Source organism: Pristis pectinata, chromosome 4 (genome assembly GCF_009764475.1).
Source record: "Pristis pectinata isolate sPriPec2 chromosome 4, sPriPec2.1.pri, whole genome shotgun sequence".
NCBI lineage: Eukaryota > Metazoa > Chordata > Chondrichthyes > Rhinopristiformes > Pristidae > Pristis > Pristis pectinata.
The window spans coordinates 63,991,004-64,011,115 of NC_067408.1; the positions used below are offsets into that span (position 1 = coordinate 63,991,004).

Sequence of the window (20,112 nt, forward strand, 5' to 3'; positions counted from 1 at the left end):
GTCAGAAGTAGTCATGTTGAAGACAGAACATACACCCCGTTATTGAGCTACAGAAAGCTGGACCTCATTTGAAATCGAGCTAATCTGACCCATCACCTGCCTTCCCCACCCCAACCCTGGCCTTCCCACAACTGCATGCTCTTTATACGGCCTGGTCTGTCCAATCATCCTGGAGACCCAACTGCCCAGTGCCACCCTGTGAAGCAGAGCAGCCCACTAGCACCAGGTAGCCCTCAGGTGGCAGATCCTGACGCTCTGCCCCTTCCCCTCACCCTCACCATTCTGATGACCTTCCTACAGCTTGCTGCTGACAAAGGCCTTCAAACAGTTTTTTTTCCCCCAAATCTCTATGGATCATATTTAAAAACTGTTGAAGCCTGTAGGATTCTGAGGGGCCTTGACAGGGTGCATGTGGCGAGAGTGTTGCCTCTTGTGGGAGAATCTAGAATCAGGGGGTCACTATTTAAAAATGAGGGGTCACCCACTGAAGACAGAGATAAAGGAAAAAAAAACTTCTCTCAGAAAGTTGTGAGGCCTTGGAATTCAAAGGACAGTGGAAGCAGAATCTTTTTAAAGCTGGGGTATGTCGATTCTTGATAAGCAAGGGAATGAAAGATTACTGTGCGTAAATTGGAAAAGCGTTTTCAAGGTTACAATGGGATTAGCCAGGATCTTGTTAAACCACAGGGCAGGCTTGTGGGGCTGAATGGCCTACTCTGGCTACTGTCTGTCTGTAAATTAATTAAAACCATCAAATTTAAGTCAAAGTCAAAGATGAGTTTATTGCCATATGCACAAGTACATGTCTGCACAGGTGCAATGAAAAACCTATTTGCAGCAGCATCACAGGCACATAGCATCAGATACACAACGGAAACATCAGATACATCAGATTCACTACAGGAAAGATGTGGAAGCCATAGAGAGGGTGCAGAGGAGATTTACAAGGATGCTGCCTGGGACGCGGAGCATGCCTTATGAAAGCAGGTTGAGGGAACTCGGCCTTTTCACCTTGGAGAGACGGAGGATGAGGGGGGACCTGATAGAAGTGTATAAGATGATGAGAGGTATTGATAAGGTAGATAGTCAGAGGCTTTTCCCCAGGGCTGAATTGATGGCCACAAGAGGACATAGGTTTAAGGTGCTGGGGAGTAGATATAGAGGAGATGTCAGGGGTAAGTTTTTTACTCAGGGAGTGGTGAGTGCGTGGAATGGGCTGCCAGAAATCGTGGTGGAGGCTGATACGATAGGGTCTTTCAAGAGACTGTTAGATCGGTATATGAAGCTGAGTAAAATAGAGGGCTATGGGTAAGCCTAGTAATTTCTAGGGTAGGGACATGTTCAGCACAGCTTTGTGGGCCGAAGGGCCTGAATTGTGCTGTAATGGTTCTATGTTCTATGTTCACAAGAAAAGCATAAATTATACATAAATTATACAAAAATTATACACAAACTTTTGATTGAAAGAAAACCAACCACTTAGCTGCATTTGCTTCTCAGCCTGGGTTGGTCACCTGGTGGGGTGGTGATACAAGCTGGAGAATCTCAGCAGGTCGGGCAGCTTCTGTGGAAAGAGGAACAAATGCTGCCTGACCTGCTGAGCGTTTTACCGTTTTATTTCAGGTTTCCAGGACCTGCAGGGTTCTTTTATTTTCATTTACCCCGGAGTAAAGTTGAGCAGCGGATGTAGAGTGCACTCAGCTCAGGATCTTTCTGGCCCTGGGCTCAGTCTGACTTCCCAACATAAGGATGGGGCTGTGCTGGTGTGGAGCTGACCCACACATTGCAGTTTGCCGATGATTGTCAACTGGCTAAAAGTCTGTGCATTCCAGCATGGTTTTTCCTTGCGATCCGATCCGGATGTGCCTATCTCTTACTGAATGGTTCTTTTATCCCTGAAGGATTGTTGAGCAGGTGCCTGGTGATGGGACCCCAGATGGATGTTGCTGGCTTGTTTAATTTCACAGTAAGTGAACAGAGGAACACACGTGTGACTAGAATTGCTGATTTCAATTACAAGCATCATCTTGTAATGATAGCAACACACAAAATGCAGGAGGAACTCAGCGGGTTAGGCAGCAGCTATGGAGGGAAGTAGACCATTGACATTTTGGGTCAAGACCTCTCATCATCATTTGCGTCTCCATCTTGTAAAGATAGTATTGAACCCTCACTGTTCCCCACATCAGTGGGTCATTGTGCACGAGTTAAATGGAATAAGTAATCTCAAAGCCACTCTCAACTTCTCACAGCCAAGACTAAACCTAATGCCACAATAATTGCTAACCTCTTGGCCCTTCCTTCTGTGAAAAGATCATTGTTGCTTATTTACAATACAGAAGGAGACTATTCAGCCCACTGGGTCCATACCGGCCGCCAGCATCCACATTTCCCATTCTTATTTCATACAGGAAAACAGTGCAGAATCAAACCCTTCAGCCCACCAAGTCCATGCCAACCATCAACCACCCATTTGCACCAAAATCCTGCACTAATCCCATTTCATTCTCCCCACATTCCCATCAACTCCCCCCAGATTCTACCCCTCACCTACACACTCGGTTCAATTTAGAGCAGCCTATTAATCCACCAATCCGCATGTCTTTGGGATGTGGGAGGAAACCGGAGCACCGGGAAGAAACCTACACGGTCACAGGGAGAAGGTGCAAGCTCCACACACAGGCAGCTCCTGACGTCAGGATTGAACTCAGGTCTCTGGAGCTGTGAGGCATCAGCACTACCTGCTGCTCCACTGTGTTGCTGTTAAAGCTGTAACTTCTTTAAGTGCAGTGTCAGGTGGTTGACTATAGGGTGCTGTGTTGTTCAGAGGAGCTTGGAGACTCAGTGTGGAGGAGCAGTTGGAATAAATAAGCATGTCTGTTGGAGCGCCTGAATCCTGGTGAGAGGATTGGCATTTCACTCTGCAGCCAAAGGAATTCTCTTCCTTTGAGGAAGAGACTTCCAAAGACTGCAGCATCCTGTGGTCATCATAGAAGGCATTCTTCTCTGTGCTGTCATCACTCAACAACAGTTTCCCCCATCCAACTCCTCCCATAGGGTGACATGACTTCATCACTTTTCCTGGATAGTGTGGGATAGGTTTTCCAAAGGGGCAGGAAACAGTGAGTGTCTGTTCTTCTGCTGTAAAACAGGCACAGGGCACACCAGTTTAGCAGGAGCTGCGTGGATGTTAGTCATCTCAGAAATCCAGATGGAGCATTGTTTGCGTGCGCCTTGTGAAGGCTTGTAAAACAGGCACTGAAGGACCTTTAAAAAATCTGACACCAGTGAGTGGGGCTCAGGATGCACTGTTCCCTGCTCTCTGCTCACACACACACCAAACACACATGCACATATACACACATCACACACACAAACCACACACACACACACACACACACACACACACACACACAGACATACACATACACACACATAGACACACAGATACAGACGCATACATACACACACGCACACAAACACACACACACACATACGCACACAAACACACACACACACATACAGGTACACAGACACACGCACACACATACAAACTTTTGTTTCTGCCCCTAGGACTCAAAATTCATCAGTAGGGCACCTTCCCCTTGTCACTGCCCAAGCAGCAAGGCAACTCTACCAGTGAGTCATCATTAAGGAGTAAGGGATAAATCATGCACTTTAGGACTTCGAGGGCAGAGCTTCAAGAAGGTGGACCTGAGAAATGTTGGATTTGCCATGTTGCTCTTGGATAACAGGACAAGCTCAAGGGGCTGAATAGCCTATGTCTGTTCCTACTTCCTATGGTTCTTGTAGTCAGACCCTTCAACCCATCCGTGCTGGCCATCAGCCACCTATTGACGCTAATCCCATTTTATTCTCCCTGCCATTCTCATAAGATCTCCCCAGATTCTACCACTCACTCACTAGGCAGTCATCCTCCAGCTGTGCTGACACCAGATGTTTTCTCCCTTTACCCACTGTAGAGAAAGGAACTCAGTAAAGCAACTGTGCTGAGGTTGAGGAAACATCAGAGTCAGCGGCAGTAAATTAGCAGTCCATTGTCTGATTGGTTGCTCAGCCCAGGACTCAGAGTTACTGCTTACTGTGTTTGGACAGTCCCTAACTCTGTAAGAGCTCCCAAGTAAGAAGAGAATGACGGCTCACAAGTGGGAGCAGAAAGGATGGTTTTATGTTTGAAGATGAGAGATTTCCCATGGTGGCCTGCTCCATGGGAAATGACTTTTCTCCCTTCCTTTCTCCATCCCTTCCTCCTCCCCACTCCCTCTCTTCCTCACTATCTCCTTTCCTCCCCCTCCCTTCCTCCCTTCTACCCTTCATTCCTTTCTTTCTGTCGAACCTCGGGATATGAGATCTCCATTGTGTGAGTGAGTGGTGACCTTGCCTGCCCAGGCTTTGTTTGGATGTCCCTCAATGGGAGATGATTGGGTGCCAGTTCCGCACCTTGGCTGTTTACAGGGCGCTGCTCCCTCAGACAAGGGGAGTCCTTCCAGAATGAATGTAAGATCTGCATTTTGACATCTTTGTCTTTAATATATTCTTCTCTCCGCATGGGTCACGTATCCACATATACTGTCATCTGCTTGCAAAACCAGGTCCCATAAGCTAACACCTGTGACAACAGTCTGCTTTACAAATTGCGGTTTCTCATTAAACTGGCTGGCATCTGTCCTCACTGTAATTACACCTTGTATTTCTAATTACTGAAGTCATTGGACAAAGCCAGAACTACGCAGTGACAAGGAGGTACCAGAGTTTTCAACTTACCCGATGCCGGTCTTCAATAAAACAAAAAGTTCAATTTAATCAGAGAAAAAGCCATAATCTGGAGTTGGCATGGTAGTCACATTGACTTTGTGTCAAATCCTCTCCAGAGGAGTTCACTGCACATACATACAGGAAGTAGCAAAGGGACCCAGAGATTCATTGTGGCATGAACTCCACTGCTTTCTTGACATGATATGGTAATACTAAGGGAATTTCCCAGAGCAAGGAGAAGGAGTGGTTCACCTCCAAGCAGGTTCAGCTGCACAGATGACTTGGGGGGGGGGGGGGGGGGGGGTGGAGAGGGGGTTCTCCACAACTGTCACCCCTCTGTCGCATTTCAGTCAGAGCCTCAGGTTGGGTCAACACCCTCTGCCTGCTTCGTAAGTCAATGTTGTATTGGCATTGGTATAGGTGTATTATTGTCACATGTACCAAAACGCAGTGAAAATCTTTTGTTTTGCGTGCCAGCCAGACAGATCATTCCATACATAAGTAATTACGGTGAGGTAGTAGAAAGGAAAACAGGGTGCAGAACATAGTGTCACAGTTACAGAGGCAGTGCGGTGGATGTAGACAAATAAAGTGCAGGGCCACGGCGAGGTAGACTGGGATATCAAGAGTTTATCTTTGAGTATATGAGACGTCCATTCAAGAGTTTGATAACAGCAGGATAGAAGCTGCCCTTGAGCCTGGTGGTACCTGCTCTCAAGCTTTTGTATCTTATGCCTGATGGGAGAGGGGAGAAGAGAGAGTGACCGGGGCGGAAGGGTCCTTGATTATGTTGCTGCTTTCCCGATGCAGTGGGAAGTGTGGAAGGAGTCAATGGAGGGGAAGCTGGTCTCCGTGATGCGCTGGGCTGTGTCCACAACTCTCTGCAGTTTCTCGCAGTCTAGGGCAGAGCAGTTGCCATATCAAGCTGTGATGTATCTGGATAGGATGCCTTCTATGGTGCATCTGTAAAAATTCATAGGAGTTATTGGGGACATGCTGAATTTCCTTAGCCTTCTGAGGAAGTAGAAGCTCTCCAATAATGGTCCAATTGGGCAGCACAGTGATGCAGCGAGCAGAGCCGCTGCCTCACAGCACCAGAGACCCAGTCCTGACATCCGATGCTGTCTGTGTAGAGTTTGCATGTTCTCCCTGTGACTGCTTGGCTTTCCCCCTGGATACTCCAGTTTCCTTCCACATCTCAAAGATATGCAGGTTGGTAGGTTAATCAGGCACAGTAAATTGCCTCTAGTGTGTAGGTGAGTGGTAGAATTTGGGGGGAGTTGATGAGAATGTGGGGAGAATAAAATAATGTAGGTTGATGGTTGACATGGACTCAGTGGGCTGAAGGGCCCGTTTCCCTTCTGTATCTATCTCTGACTGTAATACCCCATCCACAGGAGTGAACTGCTCACCTGTTTGATGACTGTTGACCTGCATGGGCTGGTGGTGAAATCATTCACAACTGCAAGTGCCCCATTGCATGAAGCTGTTCCTAAGGTGGCAAGCAGAATGGTTCCTAACAGTGAATCATCATTGGCAGATTTAGGGCTTTAATGAGACAGTGGGATTAGCAATACCCCTTCACCTCATTTAAATTTAACAGAGTGTTGAAGGATATTGGAGGATTTTTCAGTGTGGGTTTTTGACTTGAGATGACAACTTTAAGAACTCCACTACGCCAGAGAAATCCAGACAATCATAGTCATTGCTTGTCGAAACCTTCTCATTTATTAAGGTTTATCCCACATGGAACTGATTGGTGACCAGCAACAGCTGGTTGGAAAACTTAAAATCATTTCTGTCAATTGCTTTTATACATCTGCTTGGGTTACAGCCAGTGTTTTGTCCATCTAGTGATGTTTTCCCCAGTGTAGGATATTGTGTATTTGATTCACAAGTGTTGGGTGGACTGGTTGATGAGGGAACACTTCAGTTGGATTGGGACCAGCACTCTCCCCTGTTTCATTTTCCAGCTTGATTCATCATAGATATAAACGTTTGGGAGGATGGATTGTAACCTGCTAGTATACAGTAAGACTCCAATAACCCGCTAGCCTATTTTTCGGAATTTCCAATGGTCCAGTATCTGGACGAGTATTTGAATCACTAAGGCATAGAAGACGACAAACTAAGTGCTGGGACACTAGATTAGTAACAAGTTATAGAGTAATACAGCACAGAAACAGACCCTTTGACCCATCGAGTCTATATCAACCATCAACCACCCATTTACACTAATCCTACATTAATCCCATTGCTTTTTTTTTAATTTTCCCACACTCTTATCAACTCCCCCCAGGTTCTCCCATTCACTTACACACTAGGAGCAATTTACAGCAGCCAATTAACCTACCAACTCACACATCTTTTGGATGTGGGAGGGAACCGGAGCACCCAGAGGAATCCACACGGTTACAGGCAGAACGTGAAAACTCCACACAGACAGCACCGGAGGTCAGGATTGAACCCAGGTCCGTGGTGCTGTGTGGCAGCGGCTCTACCAGCTGCGCCACTGTGCCACCCTTGGGGACACAGTGGTGCAAATTCTAGGAACAGAAGGTAGGGAGAAGCCAATACAGCCCTTCAAAAGTGATCTGCCATTCAATTAGCATGGGCGGAGGATGAGGATGGTGGGATACCTCGATAAACCCAAGCAAAACAGCGTGAGATCTGGTGATACTGGCCAGTTATAACCAACTACACTGGGTCCCTGCTGGTCTGGGGAAGTTTTCTCTGTAAATGGTGCACCTCCTACAACACATGACAACTGAGTGGGCAGTGGAGGAGGTCAAAAGTTGGTTTCCCCTCAGTGCCCTGGAAGCTATATTCCCGCTGGCCAGTAAGGGACTGGCATCAGTGTGGTGCTCAGTACAACAAGTGAATGAAGGCACTGAGGAATTAGACTCCATACAGGTGTCTATGGAGCCCACCAGCAGGGACCCACTAAGGAACACAGAGGCAACAGTTTGTCATTTACCTCTCAACATGGTCGGCATGGACATGGTGGGCCAAAGGGCCTGTTTCTACACTGTGTGACTCTATGACTCCTGTTGTTCAGACTGGAGGGGAGTGAACAGTGGAGTCACCAGGGGTCAATACCAGGACCATCACTTTCACTAACATATATCAGTGATTTAGACCAGAGTGCACGTGGGACAATTTCGAAGTTCGCAGGTGACACAAAACTTGGAGGCACCGTGAATGATGAGGATAGGAATGGACTCCAAGGAGATAGAGGTAGGCTGGGGAGTGGGTGGATAGATGGCAGATGAAATCTAATGCTGAGAAAGGTAAAGTTACGCTTAGGTAGAAGACTGAGAGGAGACAAGATAAATTAGATGGCGCAACTTGAAGAACAGACAAACCATGAGGTGCATGTGTGTTCATTGAAAGTGGGAGGCCAGATTGAGAAAGTGGTTGAAAAAGCAAATGGGATCTTGGGTTTTATAAACAGAAACAGAGAGTACAAGAGCAAGGAAGTCAAGTTTGGACACAGATAAAGTATTGTGCCCAATTCTGGGCATCACACTTTAGAAAAGACATGAAGGCTTTGGAAAAGGTTCAGAAGAGATTTAACAATATGAATCCAGGGATAAGGGACTTGAGTTACCTGAATAGACTGGAGAAGCTGTGGTGTTCTCCTTGGAACGGAGGGGGTTGCAAGGGGATCTGGTGGAGCTGTTTAAAATCACGAAGAGTACAGACAGATAGAGAGAAACTGTTCCCATTGGCGAAGGGGACACATAGTGAGAGTGATTGGCAAAAGAACCATGTAAAACTTCTTTTGCACAACTAGGAGACGTAGTGAGCTCTGAGGATGGGAATAGACTCCAAGAAGAGGGAGAGGGGTTGGGGGAATGGGCGGGAGGTGGCAGGCTAAAGTTAATGCCAAGAAAGGTGAAGTATTGGGTGTGAAATACACTGCCAGGGGTAGAGGGGGAGGCAGATTCAGTTGTTGTGCTCAGAGCTGAATAACCAAGGAAAAATTGCAGGACAGTGGTCAGATTGAAGGGTATTGGAAGCAGCTGGATTGCTCTGTTATAGAGTTACTATGGATTCGATAGACCGAATGGTCCATCACGTAACTATTCTGTGATTCTGTAGCTAATATGAAATGAAGGAGAACAGTTCCCATTCCCTACATTGTGATTTTACCTTGACTAAGCTATTATTTCAATTAGTTAGGCCGGAGACATTTACAGGGACCCAAGCCTGTTGGATGGATATGTTATCACTCCTCTTGTGCAGCTACCACCTTGGAGGAAATAATCTGTGGAGGAAGCTGATGTATCTTGGAAGATTGGACAAAGAAAGTTTGTAGCCAAGTGCTATGAGCTCAGTGCTGGGCGCACATCACAGAAAAAGTATAGATTGTTCTGGTGGGAGTCCCACAGGGTTTAACCAGGACTTGAATTATAAAATTGGGAGTTAAATTAAATATGAGTTATATTCCCTGGAATCTATTGGGTTAACATATGATTTGAGGTACTAAGGGTAATTGCTAAGTTGTGCAGGGACATTGTTTCCAAGTTGGGAGTCCAGAGCATGAAGCCTTGGTATAAAAATGAAGCCTGATGTGAAAAGGTGGTTAGGGAACACTTCAAAGGATGATGACAATTTGGAATTCTCTTCCACACACAGCAAGTGGCTGCAGATCCACTTTAAGTCTTAAATATTTGTTTGTTAACTAGGTTAAGAAATGGGGTAAGTGAAGGCACTTGTAGATTGTATGCGGGTTAACCAGAGTCTCATTAAATAGCAGCAGGTATGAGGGACCGATAGCTGGCTTCTATCACTGTGCGCTTACACATCAGTTAAAGTATCCAGTCAATGCTGAAAGGGGCAACTGACTAAAGCTCAAAATTATGAAGGTTTGCAGTCTCATCTAGGATAAGACTGCATGGAGGTCATCTGGCTGAGTGCATTCTGTAAACAATGTTGGCTTGCAGCAGTAAATAGCTTTCATTTTTGCTCTTCTCCTTAGCTCTGGCTGCCCAGGCCCGTGCACTGAAGGAGGAGAATGACAGTCTGAGGTGGCAGCTGGATGCCTACAGAAATGAAGTGGAGCTACTGAAACAGGAGCAGGGGAAGTTCTATCGAATAGAGGAAAGCCACACCAAGGATCAGCAGCTGCAGTTCCAACAGCAGGCAATGCAGGGCATGCAACAGGTGAGTGAGTGTGCCACAGGCAAGGAGAGAAGTAAGTGAGCGTGCAGCAGGCAATGCAGCTCACTCAGCATAGAAATTAATGCGCAGTAGGCAATGAAGCTATAAATGAGTGAGTGAATGCACAGCAGCCATAACTAAATCCACACCATGCATTGCAGGGCACGCAACCAGTAAATGAACGTGCAATAGGTAATGCATGACATCCAGAAATTGAACAAACAGGAGGCGACAAGTGCTTTAAAATATTGAGCATGCCTTTGTCCGAGAATGGATAAGGAAACTTCACAAGCATCAAATGCGTAGTGTCAGATAAACCTCACATATCTCATGTGTACGATAATCCAGGGTTTGCAATAGTGCATCTGCCTACAGGATGGTTAAAGGTCCCGTCTAAAAAAATCATCCAGCTAAATCATTAACTCTGTCTCTCCCCTTTCTGCAGCGATGCTGCCTGACTTGCTAAGCATTTTGGCATTTTCTGATTCCAGATTTGCAGCTGCTGCAGTATTTTGCTCTTTTTTCTCTCTCAGGTGCACAGATCACCTTTCATTAAAAAGAAAACTTGGGTGGTTTTGCCCGTAACTTTATAGTAAGCTCTGCCCATGTGTGGGCCACAGAGCAGAGCACAAACCACCAGCTCGGGTACCTCAGTGCCCGGGGCTTGGACCGTTGGGTGCACCAGTGATAGATGGAGCGTGTCAGCAAAAGGTAGCTGATGGTGGAGGAGAGACCTGATGTCTAGATGCCTGGCTTATGATCATTACAGCTGTTCCCCTTCCTTGGATGTGTTGATTCCAGAGTATGCGATAATCATCATCCTGATCTCCTCAAAATTGTCCTTGCTGCATTCTCCTTAAAACAGCCCAGGTGCAGAGGGAAGGAGGAAGAGCCTAGAGATTCCTGCCTTTGGAACTCCTGGACCTGGACAGAGCAGGAAACAAGTATGTCTTGTAAATGTGAAACATCAGAGTAGGAATTGACCCTTCTGACGTTCTATAAGTTTGTGGCTGATCTGATGACTGTCCTCAGCTCCATCCCGCCTGACTGTTCCCATCTCCTAGCCTGTATAAAACTTTGGTTAGGCTGCACTTGGAGTATTGCATGCAGTTCTGGTCGTCCTATTACAGGAAGGATGTGGAGGCTTTGGAGAGGGTGCAGAAGAGGTTTGCTAGAATGCTGCCTGGATTAGAGGGCATATACTACAAGAAGAGATTTAGACAAACTAGGGTTGTTTTCTCTAGAGCAGAAGTTCAAAGGAGAACTGGTAGAAGTTTATATAAAATTATGAGAGGCATAAATAGGGTAGATAGAATCTTTTAACCAGGGTGGAAATGTCGAATACTAGAAGGCATAGATTTAAGGTGAGAAGGGAGTGACTTTTAAAGGGGAATTGCGGGGAAAGTTTTTTACACAAAGAGTGGTAGGTGCCTGGAACGCGCTGCTAGGGATTGGTAGTGGAAACAGAAAGATAGTGACGTTCAAGAGGCTTTTAGATAGACACATGAATATGCAGGGAATGGAGGGATACGGATCATGTGCAGGCAGAAGGGATTCGTTTAATTTGGCATCATGCTTGGCACGACACTGTGGGTCGAAGGGCCTGTTCCTGCACTATACTGTTCCATGTTCAATGTTGTTAATATACTCAGTGAGTCAGCATCCACAGCTCTCTGGGTTAGAGAATGCCAAAGGTTGACCGCCTCTGAGAAAGGACATTCCTCCTCCTCGCAGCCTTATGATCCTTTCACTAAAATTATGCCCACTGTTTCTAGACTCCAGGCGCGGAAGCAACCTCCCATTTACCAGATTAGGGGTTGGGCATTTAAAACGGAGGTGCTCGGGAACTTCTTCTCACAAAGGGTAGTGGATCTCTGGAATTCTCTACCGTGGTGGATTGTGGAGGCTGGATCATTGGGGGCATTTCAAGAGGAGATAGCTACATTTTTGAAAAATTGAGGGATATGGAACAGGCACAGAAGAGGAGTTGAGGCCTGGTGCAGATCAGCCACAATCATATTGAATGGCGGGGCAGACTTGAGGGGCCAAATGGCCTACTCCTGCTCCTATTTTCTTGTGTTTCCAGCATCTACTCTTTCCTTGTTCCCTCAGAATCATACATAAGATCACTTCTCATTCTCCTAAACTCCAGCTGGTTTTGGCCCCAAACCTTCCTCATTAGACAGTCCCTGCACGCCAGGAATCAATCTGAAGGGCAGGTGTGTCATTCAGTAAGTTAGGAGACCAAAGCTGTACACAGTGCCCTCACCAACACAGTTGCCAAACTTCCCTAATTTTATACTCCATTCTCCTTGCAATTTTGGTTAATGTTGGTTTCCTAACTAATTGCTGACCCTACATGCTAACTTTCCTTGTTTCTTGTATAAGGTCTCCTGTCAAGTCAAGTGGAGTTTATTGTCATGTGCACAAGTATGGCGAGGTACTGGTACAATGAAAAACTTGCTTGCAGCAACATCACAGGCATGTAGGTACAGACAACACACAGAATATAAATTATACATAAATTATACAGGACAATATAGAGAAAGGTAAACTAGAGATTAGTGCAAAAAAATCAGAGACCAGTCCTGATGCAGGGCTGCGACCCAAAACATCAACAATTCCTTTCCTCCCATAAGCGCTGCTCGACCCACTGAGCTCCTCCAGCTGATTATTTATTGCTCCAGATTCCACTATCTGCAGTCTCGTGTCTCCATCAGATACAAGTCCATTGTAGTGCAAGAGGAGGTCCATAGTGTTCCGTTGCTGAGGTGGGGTTAGGGTTGTGCAGGTTGGATCAAGAACCTAATGGTTGTAGAGAAGTAGCTGTTCCTGAACCTGGTGGCGTGGGACTTAAGGCTTCTGTACCTCCTGCCCAATGGTAGCTGCGAAAAGAGGACGTGATCTAGATGGTGAGGATCCTTGATGATACTCTGGAACCCTCTGTAGTCTGTGATCTCACATTGTTTAAATAATATTCTGCTTTTCTGTTCTGCCTACCAAATGAATATCCTCACATTTCTACACATTATATTCCATCTGCCATATTTTTCATTTGACCACTCCTTAAAGCTGTGTGCAGGGACCCAGACATCTATCATTATGGATGCATGAGGATCATGCCACTGAAACTGAGGTGTTCCACAATTTTTTGGTAAAATACATCTGCCGTTTGGTCTCATAGTTTCCACAAATGCTGATGAGGGCAGCTCGTGGCTCTGACTTCTCCATAGAGTGATCATCGCTCTTTGTAAAGATGCAATTGTTCATCAATAGAAAAGTTATATTATTATTTCTCATACATATCTAGGCTGATAATGCAGTGTGTTTGACTTGACAGCTGCAAGTGTTGCTTCAACATAATTATAACGTGACATTCTAGTTGGTGTACAGAATTTCCAGATGGAAGTAGCAAAGGTCCTAAAATTTCAGCTGAACTGAACAATTCTTCAAAGAAGTTATTATTTGGACTAAAACACCGTGGCGCAGCTGGTAGAGTCACTGCCTCACAGTGCCAGAGAGTTGGATTCGATCCTGACCTCCAGTGCTGTCCGTGTAAAGTTTGCATGTTCTCCCTGTGACTGTGTGGGTTTCCTCCAAGTGCTCCGGTTTCCTGCCTCATCCAAAAAACATGCAGGTTGGAAAATTAATTGACCACCGTAGATTGCCCCTAGTGTGTAGATGAAAGATAGTTGATGAGAATGTGGGGAGAAATATAATGGGATCAGTGTAGAACTGGTGTAAATGTGTGCTTGATAGTTGGCATGGATTCAGTGGGCCAAATGGCCCGTTTCTGTACTACATCTCTCTTTTCATCAGCATGCTCTTTTAAATTTTCTTTAATAAAGAGCTTTCATATTTTCCACCACAATTAAAACTGCTTGAATTGGCTGCTGCTGAAATTGGACTTGGTCAGTGGACTGTGAACGGGCAGAAACTCTTTTGCCGTGTTGGATAATCGTTCCAAAGAGGCAATGGAGAAGAATATTATTGGCACAGCATGCAACATCACCTCGGTAGTCTCCCTCCCACCCCTCCCGCCAAGTCCAATTTCAGAAATGGTCACTGTAAACACTTTTTTTCCTGATGGAGTGAACGATGAAAGCCATTTTCAGCTCTGAGGACTTTAATAACTGCTGCATTGGCTTGGCCCCGTGACTAATGACATCCCTGTTTCTCAACAGCAACTACTCGCTCTGCAGGAAGAATACAGAAAAAAGGAATTGGAACTGGAGAAAATAAAGGAGGAAAAATCACAAGTACAAGCATTGCTTGCAAGTCTTAAAGAAAAGGTAAGTTCTTCTATCGCTCATTGTGCTCTCAATGGCTCAACTGGCAAAGCAGTAGCTTTTACAGCCACATTGAGATAATTAACCGTAACTGATGGATTAAGATTGTTCTTGCTGAGCCACAGCTCAGCAATCTCAGCTAAAGTTAACAGAGTATTTAATAGAGTACATTATTTTTATTTTTTGTTAACTTATTCAGTTTCTGGGTGTTACTGGCAAGGACAGCATTAATTTACCATTTTAATTGCCCTTGGAAAGATGGTGGTGAGCAGCCTTCTTGAATGACTCCTGTCTGTGTGTCGAAAATATTCTCATGTTGATGTTGGGGAGGGTGTTCTGGGATTTAGGCCTAGTTTTGATGATGATATGCTTCTGCATCAGGATGGTAGGGGGAAGGAGGAGGGGCTGGTGTTCCCACGCTGCTGCTCCCCTTGACTTTCATGCTGGTAAAGGTCACGGACTTGGGATTCGTACATGAAGAAGCCTCGGCAAGTTGTTCAGGAGAAGCTTGCAGATGTTACAAATGGCAGAAGGTGGAGGGTGTGCCGTTTAGGGTGGTGGATGGGCTGCTTTGTTCTGGATGATGTCGAGTTTCTTGAGCACCATTGAAGTTGCATTCATCCAGTCAGGTGAAGAGTATTCCATCGTGCTCCTGACTTGTACCTTGCGGGTGGTGTAAAGGCTTTGGGCTGTCAGGAGGTGAGTTACTCCCCACAGGGCACTCATTGTTGGGTTACGTATGTGGCTGGTCCAGATGAAGTTCTGGTCAACAGTGATCTCCCCAGTGTCAGTGGTGGATGACTCAGCAAGGGTCATGTTGTTGAATCTCAAAGGGTAGTGAATAGACTTTGGAAGTGCTGGACTGGCAGGTTACCCAGACTATCAAATGTTATTCTGGCTAATACCCTAAAACACTTCAAATTATTTTTTTTAGATGTTATCCAGTAGTATAATAATTTTCCAGTGAACCCAATGAGTTTAAAGGGAGCATGGCAAATGGGGTCCTAGTGAGTTTAAAGGGGGTGTGGGAAATTGGGTTCCAGTGAGATTAAAAGGAGCATGGAAATGGGGTCCCAGAGAATTTAATGGGAGAATGGAAAATAGGGCCTCGGTGAGTTTAATGGGAGCATGGGAAACGGGGCCCTTGTGGGTTTAATAGCAGCATAGACAATGGGGCCTCTGTGAGTTTAATGGGAGTGTGGAAATGGGTCCCAGTGAGTTTAAGGCCACATTATAAATGGGGCCCTGGTAGGTTTCCACTCACTCTGTGCAGCAGATGCCAATCCATTGGGATTTCCGAATAATCAGATAGCAGATTATCAGATTTTACTGTAGAACAATATCATGTGCACCAAAGGAGGCACTTTAGGTGCCTGGGCATTAACTGGTGGTGTCGGGTGACAGGCTCCCCCTTGGACCCTACTACCTTTGTGCACCCTCTCCTTGCCACTTCCATCAGAGCTTGCAGGGGGTCCTTCCCTTCTCTGCACTCCATGCACAACCTCAGCTGTGAAAGAAGTTAATCAAAGCATAAACTGGAATAAGCAAGTAGAAGACATACAGTACTTGGCATAGTACAATGTAATGCTGTTTTTTAAAGTCATTTTGTAGCAGAGTTTAGTGATACAGAGGTCAATGAGGGCCAGGTTGTGTGTGCAAGGGAAACCACAATGAGGTTTTGCTTTCCCCTCTGGTAATATTGGGAGCGATGAGATCATGTTTCTTTGAATTAATTGGCGCTGTAGCAACAAGAAGATGATCCTGATATTGGTGACTGTGCAGATGAGAGAGTGCAGGCATCCAGCAGCAAGAAGGGACATCCAGTCATTGCTGTATATCCATTGAGTATTAGGCAGCACATTTCACTCCTGCCAGCTTTGTGCAGGTCCAGAAACCCAGCATCCCTTCCCTGCGATGGTCCAGGGTGATACATGTGAGGCAGTACGTGAGCACTTTCACCCTTTCACGTACTTACTCGCCATCTTCCAGGAGCATTGAATCAGAAAGACCACGGCCTAGAAGGATACGCAGATGAGTAGGGGAAGCCCACGTGTCCTGCAGTGGGAGTCAGTGTGGTTTGGAGCGTGGAGATTGAGCGATGGTGAACTTGCAGATCATTATGTCACTCCCCGGTTTTACATCCACCTTCTAAATACGTGAAATGGAAAGAATTGACTTCTCATTTACTAAAGGAAAATCTTGTATTTATTTAGCATCTCTCGCATCCCAGAACTCCTGAGTGCCTTTTACAGCCAATTAAGTATCATCAGTCCCGTAATATAGGAATTGTCTAATTATAAACATTTTCTGGTTAAATTGCAGAGGCGGCTACAACAATGTGTGGTGAGGTGGGGTATGGTCAGATGGGTTCTGATGGGATGGAATGGGATAATGGGATGGAATGTGGTAGTGGGATGTGGTGGGATGGGATGGGATGGAATGCAATGGGTAGGGTTGTGCTGGGATGGCATATGGTTTTATATGATATTGTGGTGTAGAATGGGATGGGATGTAGTGGGATGGTATGGGGTGGGCTTTGATAGAATGAGACATGGTGGGATAGGATGGGAAGTGCTTGGATGGAATTGAATGGGAAAGAAGGTGGTGGAATGGGATTGGATTGGAAGTGATGGGCTGTGTTGGGCTGGGATACTATGGGATGGGACGATCTTATTGAAACATATAAGGGCTAGACAGGGTTGATGCTGAGAGGATGTTTAATGTCGTGGGAGTCCAGAACCAGAGGGAATGGTCTCAGAATAAGAGGATACCCGATTAAACCTGAGAGGAAGAAGAACTTCCTTTGGAGGGTTCAGTCTTTGGAACCTTTCCACAGAAAGTTGTGGGGGCAGAACCCTTGTGTATGTTTAAGTCTGAGACAGAGAGGTTAAACTTAAATAAACTGACAATAAACTTAAATTTGAAACTTCGAGATAGGGTTGTAGTCAGTAAGGGAATCAAGCATCCAGTCCTGACTCAGATTGTTCACGTTCTATACTCTTCACACTGGGAGCACAGCAATACCAATATTTCAAGGTCCATTATGTTTGGGAGACACAGGTGTCTTCTGTGCCACTCATTTCTGTTTTACTGGAAGGCCGAGTCCCAGCTGGTGACCTTCCCTGCAGTCCCTGTGCCTCAGCTGCTTGGCCTTGCAGACCTGCACCAATCAAATTCAAACAAGCCATGCTTTGCAAGATCGTAGCTCAACCATAGTTTGCGCCTATTGTTTTCTAAGGTTTGTGCACACAGTTGCAATCTGAGCATTCAAAGAACTTTTAAAAAATTAAATGAGCCCTGTGTTTGTGACTTCAGTACAATTACTGGCAGCAAGGCAGAGGATGGAACAGATAATTTATGTGCTTCAGTGCTATTTTTAAGCTCCAAAATTGTACAGAAACACAACAAATGAATTCTTCAGCATACACTGGTAAATTGCTGAGGTGCTGTTCGAAAGTAATTTGAGAACTGCTGTACATTTGCAGACTGCAGTGGCACAAATTTCCCAAAGCAACATGAGAAGTAGAGTCATAGAGTTATACAACCCAGAAACAGGTCCTCCAGCCCAACTCGTCCATGCTTACCAAGATGCCTTCCTGACTTATTCCCAATTGCCTGCATTTGGCCCATATCCCTCTAAACCTTTCCTGTCCATGTACCTGTCCAAATGTCTTTGAAACATTGTAATTGTACCCCCCTCTACCACTTCCTCTGCAGCTCGTTCCATAGACCCACCACTCTCTGTGTGAAAAACTTACCCCTCAGGTCCCTTCTAAATATTTCCTCTCTCAACTTAAACCTAATCCCTCTAGTTTTACATTCCCCTGCCCTGGGAAAAAGACTTTGATATCTACCCTACCTGTGCCTCTCATCGTTTTATAAACCTCTATGAGGTCACCCCTCAGCCTCCTTTCTGCCAGGGTAAATAATCCCAGCCCATCCAGTCTCTCCTTATAAGTCAAGCACTCCAGTCCCAGTAATATCCTGTGAACCTTTCCTGCACCATCTCCAGCACGGTGAACCCAACAGCAGAACATGTGAATATTGAGTGATTTAAGTCCAGTGGGTACTGTCAGTTTGGTTTAGGTGGTATAGTTCTTCTCTGCCAAAGAATATTCAGGTGAAACATCAGCTGTTGTCCACTGGATATTTAACTGTTGAAGCACACTGTTATCTCAGAACAGATGTGAAATGTTTTCCACAGTTAATTCAACAAAGCTTTACCAGACCAATTCCTGGGTTTGGGGACTGTTGTATTAGGAGAGATCGAGCAGACTAGGCCTGTATTCACCAGAGTTTGGAAGGATGAGAGGAGATCTCATTGAAATGTACAAATTCTGACAGGGCTCAACAGATTGAAATGTAGGGAGGTTGTTTCCCTGGTTGGAGCAGTGGACTAGAATGAGAGGCAGAGCCTCCGGTGCTCTCGATGTGGAGTTTGCACATTCTTCCTGTGACTGCTTTGGTTTCCTCCAAGTGCTCCAGTTTCCCCCCACATCCCAAAGACGTGCCAGTTGGTAGGTTACAGAGTAAAACATTCAGGACTGAGATGAGGAGCAATTTCTTCACTCACAGCTGGTGCCCCTGTGGAATTCTCTACCACAGAAGGCAGTGGAGGCTGAATATATTTAACAAGGAGGTGGATAGATTTCTAGACACAAGAGGCATCAAGGGGTACAGGGAGAGAGCAGCAATATGGTATTGAGACAGAGGATCAGCCATGATAGTGTTGAATGATGGAGCAATCTCAAAGGGCCAAATGGGCTACTGCTCCTATTTTTCTACAGTGCTACTTCTATGAATGAAACTAACAATTGCTTTACAAAGTGCTGTCATGGCCCAAATGGGCAGAATGGCTTTCTTCTGTGTCAGTATTATTGTATAATGGCCTCCAAATCTCTGGAAAATCCTCCAATTAATGACTGAAGCAAATAACATCCCAAAACCAGACTTCTCCCTATACTTTTGAGAATATTTTATGTATCACACTTTTCAAAGCTCAAAGCTCACATTGCAAAATCTTCTTCTCAATAGTTGCCCATTTCACTACCTATGAAATCTGAAAACAGTTTTTGTTATGAGCCAGTAAAGGTTTCAGTGTAGGTCATGGAGTGTTCTATTGTTTACGGCACTGCAATTAGCATCCCTCACTTCCTGTGGATAAGGCTCTTCATTAATGAGATCACCCAATCTGCAATTGATTGGAATTGAGGGCTTTAATAATCTGAGCCCTCCACATGATCTGCTGGTGTATCACTGAACGATTTCAATACACAGCCTCTCCTGTCAAACCGATTATCCTTTTCCCATTATAACCTTGTCTTCATCATTATGTTGAAAGGCTGTAAGTAATGACAAGCATTTCCACAGCCGACATCATTATACCAACACAACACCAATGGAAAGAAAACCTATTCTTCCTTTCATCTACCTTTTGAAAAGACCAAAGGCCTTTTTGATTAAGTCTCTGGATATCTGATCTTTATCAAAATTCTTTCAGTTTATCCAAGTTATTTCAATTCATCACTCAGCCACAAAAAGGCATGGATATAGGAAGCAGGTCGGTTCTGGTCAACTGAAAATCTACACCACCAAAGAGATGTCACGATTCCAAGCCTGTATCTTCCAATCCATGACTTTGAGTTGAGGCCAACTCCAGGAATACCAGATAATTGAGATCTTTGAACATGTGAACATACTCACACACAAATTTACAAACTACTTGCCCTTCCACACCAAACCTACTCCATCATTTAAATAGATCACGGCTGACCTGATTGTACACTGAACTCCACATTCCCATCTACCTCCAGTAACCTTTCACCCCCTTGCTTATCAAGTCTCTGTCTATCTCTGCCTTAAAAATAATCAAAGACTCTGC

General features: G+C 45.3%; 1 protein-coding gene across 1 annotated transcript in view; it reads left to right on the forward strand.

The window, feature by feature from the left end:
* enox1 (ecto-NOX disulfide-thiol exchanger 1) overlaps positions 1-20,112 on the forward strand; it is a 208,690-nt gene that overhangs the window by 161,970 nt on the left and 26,608 nt on the right. Inside the window, exons 9-10 of the mRNA XM_052014133.1 lie at positions 9,761-9,945; positions 14,127-14,234. Coding sequence (XP_051870093.1) covers positions 9,761-9,945; positions 14,127-14,234 — 293 coding nt within the window. The remainder of the gene's footprint in view (positions 1-9,760; positions 9,946-14,126; positions 14,235-20,112) is intronic.